Source organism: Eurypyga helias, unplaced genomic scaffold (genome assembly GCF_000690775.1).
Source record: "Eurypyga helias isolate BGI_N326 unplaced genomic scaffold, ASM69077v1 scaffold49469, whole genome shotgun sequence".
NCBI lineage: Eukaryota > Metazoa > Chordata > Aves > Eurypygiformes > Eurypygidae > Eurypyga > Eurypyga helias.
The window spans coordinates 12,305-23,683 of record NW_010271052.1 but is presented as its reverse complement, the minus strand read 5'-3'; the positions used below and the strand labels follow the sequence as shown (position 1 = coordinate 23,683).

General features: G+C 38.7%; 2 protein-coding genes across 2 annotated transcripts in view; one reads left to right on the top strand and one right to left on the bottom strand.

Annotated features, from left to right (window-relative positions):
• The first annotated feature begins 5,431 nt into the window (after positions 1-5,431).
• CLDN20 (claudin 20) lies at positions 5,432-6,091 on the top strand. Its single transcript, XM_010158658.1, has one exon. It carries the CDS (start codon positions 5,432-5,434, stop codon positions 6,089-6,091), a length of 660 nt encoding a protein of 219 aa, XP_010156960.1.
• Positions 6,092-8,510: 2,419 nt separating this feature from the next.
• LOC104514862 (dimethyladenosine transferase 1, mitochondrial-like) overlaps positions 8,511-11,379 on the bottom strand; it is a 14,468-nt gene continuing 11,599 nt past the window's right edge. The window contains exons 5-6 of the mRNA XM_010158659.1: positions 9,877-9,996; positions 8,511-8,531 (exon numbers count right to left, since the gene is read on the bottom strand). Of these exons, the coding sequence (XP_010156961.1) occupies positions 8,511-8,531; positions 9,877-9,996 (141 nt within the window). The remainder of the gene's footprint in view (positions 8,532-9,876; positions 9,997-11,379) is intronic.

Below are 11,379 nucleotides of genomic sequence, written 5' to 3'. Positions count from 1 at the left end.
TTCAGTCTCTTATTAATAAGTCTGCTAATACAAAGAACAATAATCCATCTTTTTAAAAGGTCTGAAAGTCAATATTGGCATTCATAGAGAGATTCTATGTGACATTAAACTGAAATGGTACCTCTAGCTGAAATAAAAAGGCACACTAAGCCCAAAGAACAGCTGCTGTTCTAGGCACATGCTCAATGTACCAATTCTTTGAGAAAACCCATAGGAAAAGAGTACCTAAAAGAATGAGAGGGCTTTTTATACTGCTGTAAGTTTGTGTTTGGGTTGTGGGTTGGTTTTTTTTTTTTTTTTACACCCATTAAATCATAGTAACCTCTGATGTGCACACATTTTTCTGCCACAAAGGTGCCATCCATCCATCCATGTTGTATTTCAGTGGGAACAGCTCAGCTGTCAAGTACATCTATCCAGTACAACTGCTTCAGCAGCAGCAGTACTCTATTTGCTTTATTAAAAATGATGAAATGCAAACAATTTTTTTTGTAAGTTTTTTTCCGTAGATGGAGCTTGGGCTGCATGAAAACACTGGATAAAGGAAAGAAAGATACTGATTAATGGTGCCAATGAAAAAAAAAGAACAACACGCAGCGAGTTCCCAGTATTGGCATGGCTGCTCTCAAATATATGCTACAGGTAGTGGTTTTTCTCTGCTTTTCTGAAAGCTAAAGTCACAACAGAAAACAAAAAAATTAAATTGCTAAATCATAAAGACACATGAACTTCTATTCAGAAACAAGGTGACAAAGAAAACTTGACATAGGGCATCTGCAGCAAAATGCACATAAATGTGTTTTCCAAAGCAGTTTCTGAATGTCTCAAGTGCTGACAGCTCCTACTGTGCCACAGGTTGCTGCTACCTGTCAGGAAGACGGCGTAAACGCAGCGAAACCTTGCGTTCACACCGAGTGTCAGAAAAGTCCATCTTCTTGAACAGAGCAAGTACTTGCTCCACATGACCAACCAGCTTCTTGCACAGAAATACTGAGGGCTTATTCACACACGTATGTGTTTATCTGCATCTTTGTCAAGAAATAGAACAAGGTATTTCCCACACAAAATCAGAGATAAGAAAACCACCAGAGACCATTTGAGATCTCCAAGTGGCCTCGATTCTGCAAGACTGCTTTGTTAAGTGAGATACGAGGGCTCTGTGGGAGTTGGAGCGGCATCTGACAGAAATTTCCAAAGAAAAAGAAAAAGAACACCATCTAGATACAGGGTACAGGTTAAGAGAAAAACAGCTCCGTGTGCAATCTCGAGGCCAGTGGGCAATAATTTCTGCTTCTGAAACAAAATACAGCACTTTGCAGCATTTGTTCCATTACAGACGCTGTTTTCTTTAGTCCCCAGGAAAGCTGCCTGGTTACTATAGCAACAGATACAGGGGAAAGCTTTTCACTTGTAATTGGCCCCTCCTTCAAAATTATACGTGCTATTTTTCCCTAACCTTTTAAATATGCAAAAAAATAGGGAGTAGAATTATGCAAGCCAATAGAGTACACAAGAGCACTTAAAATACACAAGTTAATTTGCTGATAATTTTATTAGTAACACTTTCCCCAACCACCACCAATTATGTTAGTAATATTTACAAAATAATACTGAATTCTTACAAAATAATTAATATGAAAGTTATTCAACTGATATATCCTGAACTGTGAACAGTACAGCAATTATTCACCCCTTGCTGCTTTAGTGTATCTGTACAATGAAGGTTTATGTGCTGGTATGGTAGAAGGAACACATGACAGTGTACAAATTAATTCAGAGGAGTCTGCTGCCTTGCTGATGAAATCAACACTCTAAATAAGAATAAGCTTAAATGAGACAATTTTTACTAGTTGTTGACAATAAAGGTCTCATGAAGGGCAATACACGTATCTTGCAGAGGGGCTGTATTAAAAGCAAACCCACGTACCCCTTTTCAAGCTGCAATTTACTCATAGGGAACTGAAATCTAAGCAGAACACAGTAACAACTTCATTAATAAAGACTGCTTGAGATCCTACTGAAATAGTTCTAAGCCAGCACTTTCACCAACAGTTCAGTACCAGCATGTTATCTGTCTAGTACAGACCAGTGCAGGGTCTAACACCAACGTGTATCTTGTAAACAATCTTGTTCCCATGCAAGGGTTTCATTTTGGTTCACTTCCAGCAGAAAGTAACTGTGCCACTGCACCAATAAAAGTTCCTACATAGGAATTAGGAATTACAGCTTTGTAATAACTTAACTCCACACTAGGGTCACAGGAAACCAAGTCAGGTACAGCACCTATGTCTGCGGTATATCACAGTTGCCATCAGCAAGACTTCAACATAGAATCACAGAATCACAGACTGGTTTGGGTTGGAAGGGACCTTAAAGACCATCTAGTTCCAACCCCCCTGCCATGGGCAGGGACACCTTCCACTAGACCAGGTGGCTCAAAGCCTCATCCAGCCTGGCCTTGAACCCTTCCAGGGATGGGGCATCCACAGCTTCTCTGGGCAACCTGTTCCAGGGCCTCACCACCCCCTCTGGGAAGAACTTCTTTCTGATATCCGATCTAACCCTCCCCACTTTCAATGTAAACCCGTTACCCCTTGTCCTGTCACTACAGGCCCTTGTAAAAAGTCCCCCCCAGCTCCTTGTAGGCCCCTTCAGGTACTGGAAAGCTGTAATAATACTTTTCTCCTAACTTCTTGGCTTCACATACCAACTGGTTGAGGGTGCTTCTCCCCTGTGCTGCAGTTACCATTTAAGCCTTATTAGTAGCTTTATTCCTTCATTCTTTTATCCAGACTCATACAAAGGTAACAACTTATAGGACATCCTACAGAAGGCTAAGGCTATCAAGAAGAGATAAGCAAAACCTGTAGCTGAATAGAAATGTCCTGCTGTTCCAATTACGAATTAAAACAAATTGCATAGTTCATTCCTAGGAAATTTAAACTCTTAAGGAGATTATCTATGATGAAAAAAAAAAAGCCAGAAAACCAAACCAACACCACAACACACAAACAACAAAATCCTCTGTCTCTCAGTTCAACTTAAATGAATCCCACCCTCCCTCCTTGCCCCCCATCCATAAATCTACAGTTTCTGGATTCTCAAGTTTTCACTCCTTTTAATCACTGTTCACAGTTTTCACCCTAGAACCTGGATATCGTTACGTTTGTAGGACTAAGGGCCTTCATGTGTTTTTCTCCATAATCTCTTTGCTTTCCCTTACTGAGTGTTTGTCAAACAAAACTCATTAAACAAAGTACTCCTTTATTCTCGGGTAGATGGAACTAAGAGAGGGAACAAACAGCAATAATGCACTTGCTGTAGAGAAGAGGGGAAAAAAACAACATTCCAAGAAATTTTGTTAATACATGCCAATGCAGTTTCATATGAGAAGGGATAGTTCCATTCAAGAGAAACGGCGTTCTTCTGGGACATCTACAGTGAAGAAAACATCTCAGACCTCACATCCAGCAGTAAGTGCTACAGAAACAGAAATGAAACATAACTGTAATTCTTATTACACTGGCAGGGCTTATACTGGAATTTATCATGCCTTTAGTTTGGTTCATCCCATTTAATGCAATGTATGGCTACCATGTGCTGTGCTTTGTGTTCATGTCTGCATGTTCGTATTTCATGCTGAAATTTTAGAAAGGATGCAATGAAAAAAAAGCTAACTCAAGATCCTAATTAGCTGTTCCAGGATATGCTTTTGAATGAGTTTTGAGCTATCCAGACATGTCAGTTGCTTGGGGAAAAGAAAGTTAAGCCATCTTTCCCATGGGCCTGATATGGCAAGTGGTACGTGTCTGCCAAAGCAATTCTTCACAGGCTGAACAACTGAAGGCATTTGGAAATAGGCAGGTCTTTGAAATAGTATTTTAACAGTGAGAGCTGTTAATATTCTCACTCTAACTATAAGTATTATATATATATATGTATATGTTGGACAGAGTTAGCACATCCTTGAGGAATTACCTGAACTAAGAACAACTTATAAATTAGTGGATTACTTGTTATGCAATGCCACTGAAGACTGCTAGAATACATATTGATCAAAACCTCATTGCCATATGCATAATGAACTGAGTTCAGTGCTGCAGATACTTTGTTCCATTTATTTCAACTTTATCCCCTATTACTATGGCTTTTCAAAAAACTTCTCAGGCTAAAGACCAAATCTGCTGTTATTGTTTGTATTTAGATAGACTGTCTTAGAAAGCATAAACCAGACCAAGCACCCCCCTTTCTCTACCACTCTGAGAAAAGAAAACACCTGCCCATTACACAGCCCCACTCAGAAGACAGGACATTTCTAATCCTCGTCACAGAGGTTTCAAACCATTTTCCTTCATCCGCTATCCCGACAGTCCAGCGGATGTAGCAGCAACAGTTCTGACTTCCCAGCTGCACAGTTATAATGCCTAAAATGTTCTCATCTGTCAAATGAAGTTTGACTCTTTATGCATTTTAAAAACTGCCACTTCATGGCAAATTTGTGAATAATTTCAGACAGGTAAGTGACCAATTTTAAAAAAAGCACCTGTGCAGCTGAGTTGTTCTTTATCAGTGTTAAAAACAGTATTATTATAGACAAAAGCAGACCATATTCACTCATGACTTGCACAATACTGCTGCTCTAAGTCAAGGACTAAGAATCACTGACTGAAAATAAAATAATCGACTTAGAAAAGTCGCATGTGACCTAATCGTGAAAATACTGCAAAAACTAAACTCAATCTTATTCTCCTTAAAAAACAAGAAATTTGGGAAGTTAAACACAAGGACAGACAATAGTTAAATAACTGAAATAAAGGGTTATCTTTAACCATGCTTTAAACCAAAGATAATATTATCGATGTTCATTGCTATAAAACAGTCAACAGGAGCTGACTACAGCCATCAACACATTTACTGAAGGTACTTTAGGATGATGTATTTTCCACCACAGTGATTTTCAAAATTATTTCTAATCTGCCGGTTTTAACATTCCATTTAGAATATATATTTGTCTAGCAAGCCTACGATCTGTATACTATGACCAAAAAAAGACTCTGATAAAACAACTTTTGCTTGGTGGCTTGCAGTCACATACAAAAGGGCAGCAGCTCCTTCTTACAAGAAATTCTAAAACACTGTCCATTTGCCATCATTTATGTTCAAGTGCTTTGTGTACAGCTGCTCGGCTGCTCTCAGCTGCTGCAGGGTCATGTTCAGATACTCATTCAGACACCTCTCATTCTAAATGCAAGCTTTTTTGGTTTGCTGATTTCTTTTTTTTTCTTCTCCCTCGCACTTCTCCTCCCCCCAGCCCCCACACACCGCAGCCCGTTACACAGAGGGCTACAGCCTTGGCTACGGAGCTACCAACCAGTTCCCCTCATTTAGAGGAGAGAATCGGGCAGACAAAAGGTGACAGCAGATAATCATCATGGCATCGGCAAGCCTGCAGTTCTTTGCTTTTATACTGGCTTTGTTTGGTGTTTTTGGAGACATCACAGCCACCCTGCTGCCCAACTGGAAGGTAAACGCAGATGTTGGTTCAAATATCATAACAGCTATAACACAGATGCAAGGACTTTGGATGGACTGCACGTGGTACAGCACGGGGATGTTTAGCTGTACCCTGAAATACTCCGTTCTCTCTCTCCCCGTCTACATCCAGGCTGCACGGACCACCATGGTACTGTCTTGCATCCTGTCAGCCTTTGGGATCTGCATCACTACAGTTGGAATGAAATGCACAAAGCTGGGAGGGGACACTGACAGCAAAAGCCACGCGTGTTTTGCTGGAGGAGTCTGCTTCATTCTTGCAGGAATCTTTGGATTAGTACCAACATCCTGGTACACAAGAGAAATTATTTCAAGTTTTCTGGACCAGACCATCCCAGAGAGCAGTAAACACGAACCAGGAGGAGCAGTTTATACAGGATTCATTTCAGCAGGGTTTCTGCTTATCGCAGGTGTGATCTTCTGCACTTCCTGTTTTAAAAGGCATCAAGGAGCGTGGATTTACCCTCCAAAGCAGCACCATTTCCCATCCACAGAGCAGGAGAGCAACACAGGTTACAACCTGAAGGACTATGTGTAAATACAGTTATTTCTATCCACTGAGGCTTTTTTTTGTGCTAAGCGTAGTTTGATCATGTCAAAGAATGTGTAACATAGCACTTCACTTGCATCTGCGTTGCAATTATGTTTAAGCAAGGTATATTATCCATAGCGGCATCCCCAGAACGAATGAAGTAGGAAACAATGCTTATGTCTGCCATAAGAATACTTTTTTGTTGATTTTTTAAAAGCCATTCCTTTTGACTTTAAAAATAACATTTATTGATGAAAAGTAACTACTTTAAAACATAACTGATAGTACAATTAATGCACTGATGGCTTGTTACAACAAAGATGCTTAAAAATGAACTATCAGGCTATCAATAACATAGTGTTTTATAGTGTATTTTATATTTTGATCTTTATCTTGATTATGGCACAAGGAAAAAAAAAGTAAACCCAAAACACTCTGTCCAAGAAGTCAGATGCAATGGTTTTAAAGTAACAGACACATCTGCCTTCTATTTTCAGTTCTAAATTACCTTGGTAACTAGTTTTAAAAAAATCAAAACCAAAACCCACACAACACCAAACAACACACACGCACCACCTCCAAACAAAAACACACAACAAAATCCCATAGCCTCAAACCTTAGCTGCTTGCATATTCTGCATGTCACGCTGAAGAATCAGCAGTACCATTCAGTTCTAGCCAAAACCAGCTCTCCCGCCCCAAACTGCCACCTGCTGTGGGTTTAATTTATTACTGCTAAAGAAATGTCTACTGGACATTCATCAGTTGCTACTAATCTATCACTACACAATGAATGTTAGACCTGAGGACCAATACAGCAACAAAGTATAACCATGACTATGAAAACATCTGCCAGCTGTAACACATAGGATACAAACTAAGTATCTACATTCCCGAAAAATCCAGAAGTGTTCTGGCTTACACTTGCTCAAGGTAGCTTTTAACTGCTCAAATAATACAATCACGACTTGTTTCTGGCCTTCTGAAAGAACTTTGAGTCTTTTTAATTATTCCAGTAGAGTCTGTTTCAGACCCACTCCCATGTATTCTATTACTGTAAAATGTAATATACAATGGTGATAGAGACAGCTTCTTAATTTTATTTTCTTAACCCCCTTATTTTGATTAATAATCTTACTTCCTTTAACCTTTTCTTTGAACACACAGATTTTTGTTTTGCATTTGTCATTAGCAGAGTATGTTCTATCTAAATGCTTCCTTAAACAAGAATGAGATTGATGTTAATTTGCTACCACGGGAAAGGGAAAGAAAACAGGATATCATATGGGCCTTTAAATTTAGGAATATGATAATGCTGGACAAGTCCTTCAACCAAACCAACTGCTATTTGTTCTGTGTACTTACGTATAACTTATTTCCTGTACTAGTAGCCCGAAATGCACTAAAACCGTATGAAGGGGCCTTAATATTACAAGTATAGATGGAAAAACTGAGATCTTCTGTTACAGCACTGAGCAAGTGAAATGTTTAATGCATCTCATATGCAAAGAGTCTTTATTCTAGTATACATAGAATGGAATTACATCTTGTTTTTATGGCTACTGATACGTAGCCATTTTGAGTTTCATCAAGGAGCTTGTTTTGCACTATACTCAGTGCTACTGTCAGCAGTTATTCAGTACTGCAGAGACTTATCTATGGCCAAAAAACCAAACTTGCTTTGCTTAGACACAATGCTGTGCAGCACTGTTCCATTCCATAAACCAAGTGTCTTTCACTTCTTAACATTCCTAGGTATTACTGAAATAACATTAATTCATTGAGCAAATAAAGTAAACAACACATGCCCAAAAACATGCATCTCCTCCTTCAGAAGGGGTTTGACATGGCACTAAGCTGTGACCATTGCTAGGTATGTGAATTAAAACTAGCATTCGTAAAATAAGAACCACAGGCGTGTTTACAGGAGGGCATAAGAAAAGGTGATAATTGCATACTGTGAGCAAAATGAAGTTTTCAACAGTTACATAAGCATCAAATTTTTCTTTCTACAACTTTATACAGAAGCACTTCTCTGTATAGCTAGGAAACACAATATCAAGTACTGAGCCACGTAATTCACAACATGCTGCAAGAGCTTTCCAAGAAAACCAAGATTCTATCAGAAATGGTGGTATCGAAAACCATGAGCCGGTCTATGGCTAAGAGAACAGGGACAAACCTAAGGTCAATCTTTCCTTTTGTTTGAAGGAGACAAAATACACTGAAAACAGGTGCCAGGTCTGTTTGAAAAATGTGTACTTTCTGCTTTTGCAATAAGCAATACTTGTTTTAACTCAAAGAAGTGTATTGAATAAATATATGCTTGCTTTCAGTGGTACTGCCTTTTTTATTCAGCAGAGCACCAACTGACTGTAGGATTTGCTTATGCCAAGACATTTGTTACAACTCTACGCGTTACCTCTCAGTCAACTATGGCCTTTTTCTGTACAGGAAAATGGGAGTATCAGTTTAGAGCTTCCCAATTCTGAGACACAGTCTGCACACGATTTTTGACCACACTAGCTCTACTATGCCCTCAAATTGTATCCACCATTGAGAAACCACCACCACGGAACTGGAATTATTGCCTTTCTGAACACTATTTCACTTATTTAACAGTAAGATTGACACCCTGAAATTATTTTTCATTCAGGTAGGAGTCAGGGGGGAAAGAAAACAACCCAAAAAATGCAAAGCAAAAACTAAGATGTCTTAAGCATGGTCCTTTTTCTTCACAACAGACTGCTGTCACGGCTAGTAATTTAACAGTTCCTTGCTAAAAAGATACTAACAGAATTTTAAATCATCACCAGAATATGCCCCAACAGAGGCCACACAATTCACTGTGATAAAGGAGAGAGAAGGGCCATCCAAAGGTTCTCAAGAGATAAGCCTGAAGAGTAAGACGACCAAGAGAGAGACTGTGATAAGGGGGAAGAGAGGTGTATTGCTGAGCTGAACTAACCAATTTAAGAGGGACTTTCAGAAGCTGCAAGTTCATTTTTGAAACAGAAGAGCAGATTTTCTACATGCATGAAGGAGAAGCAAACCCCACTTAGTGTCAGACACACTTGTACAGAGAAAAAAAAAAATCTTGTCCAAAATGCATTTTAATTTATTAGTTCTCAATTCCTGTAATCCTAATGGCTATTAATAAAACCCAGAGGCAATAGATCAGAGGACAGCAAAGAGACTCTTCTCCTCTACTCACTCAAGAGCAGATAGGACGAAGAAAAGATTGTTACTTTTTTAAACAGGCAGTGGGATGTAGGTGACAAAGTGCTACAGTGAATAGGAGGGAGTTGAATATGCTGAAGATGAGTAGGGTGAAATGTAAAGATTATAGACAAGCTAAGATTAGAGATCTTAGAGCAAGATGACAAACGAAAATCTATTCTTTATCAGGGTCTTTTGAAAGACTCAAATTTTCCAGGCAGAATTCCCAAACTGTTTAGAAATGCAAACTGTAAAACAGCAGGCTTTCCAGAATGCTACAAATCTAGCAGACTATCCTGTCGATAAATCCTAATCTCCCTCTCCAGAAAGGCCCAGAGAAGTATGCTGATCTTGCAGATAGGCTTGAAGGTCAAAGCCAAGTTCTGAGGAAACAAAAAGAAAAGCATCTTCTTGAAGCAAGTCTGCTTCCTTTACAGGAATATCACATCACTCCCCTTTGCAGTATAGGGACGTTAGACGAGAGCACCCACCTGTGCTCCTTCCTCAAAATCTGACACATTGCTTGACTGACAAATTAACAAAACCCCCCAAAGAAATACATCAAAACTTACCTCTGGCTTTGGAACAAAGGCTTGACCTGGAATTACGAAACAGTTTTCAACCGTGCAGAGATGCTGAGACATGATGGACAGTCTGCTACGTTGCTTACCTCCTGGATTAGCTGTAAGCCTCTGTCAAAGAATCAGAACACGTAAATCAGTGAAACAGAATTTGCCAAGTGAACAGTTACTTTAAAGCTCGATTTTCTGTATAATCATAGGCAAAGAAAAATACGAAAGCCCCAATTGTTTAGAACTCGCATCAAAGTTTATGCCCAGTTCACCTAGAACTTTTTCTCCAATGTAGCAGCATTTCACTGAGATGCCATGTTAATTTACAACCTGTCCCGCAATGAAATGCACGTGAAAAGGAGCTCCTTGAACTTCATGAATGTCAAAAGAATTTTGTATGGGCCAAAGGGAAAAACAAACACTTCTGACTGCAGGATTCAAACCAAACATAACACCAGCTGACAGTATTCTCATATCCTCTCCTTCCATTGCCTCTGTATCAAATATTACTATTTTTTCTCCTTCAAGATGAAACAAAGCTTTATAAACTCAAAATCAGAAAGAACCTAAAATTTCTTCATTGTTAACTACTCTACACTTACAATGTATGCCAGGAAGCTGGATCTACTTTACATAAATTTAGAATACCTAACAGTAAGAGCATTTAATACTTAATGCTCAATTTAGTACTTTTCTGATTTTCCCAAAAAAATTCTTACCAAAAAAGTGGAGGTTTTCTACACTTTCAAGGCCTGGCAAGAAACATGTTCTGTGTGTTTTGCTAACACAAACAAGATTTTAACATAAAAAAGCACCCAGTAAAGTAAGTCTGAAATGGTAAAAGACATTAACTAAGCAGAAATATAAGTGTGAAGATTCCTGGTCTTATTTACCACTACATTAATAAAAAATGAAAGATGAAAATCAATTTGTGTATCTGGTAACATCATGTAGCTTCAGATGAAAAGCCTACTCATGAAAATCTGCCATGCTTATTAAATCTTTTGCTGAAAAATAAAATTAATCCTATTGCTGAAGTTTTAAGTCTTTTTTTAAACAACTCTCTGAAAGGCAATTTAACCATCAGGATAGAGCAAATAAAATATTTTTCAATGACTTTCCAGAAAGAAAGCTCAGCAATTCTTTTTTCCTACATCAGCATTTAAATCTACCTTCATTATTGTTTCAGAGGAAACTGATTAAAAGAAAAAAAAAAAGCATCTGCCACGGTAATTATTCTGTGAAAAAAACCTCAGGCTATGAAGTCTAACAATGCAATCAGATATGCACTTCCTTAACCTTTGCAGTGGAACTGAAACAGACCTAATGACAACACTTGCAGTCCTTCCGATGCCAGTTCAAAGAAGCCAGTCTTTACTTCCCACAAAAACAATCTAACGAGTATCAGCCAGTTAGTTCCTGCTTCTCAGCTACAGAAGGGTTAACTTCACAACATCCACTTCTGGGCAGTAACATCTTAAACCACTTAACACACATCAGCAG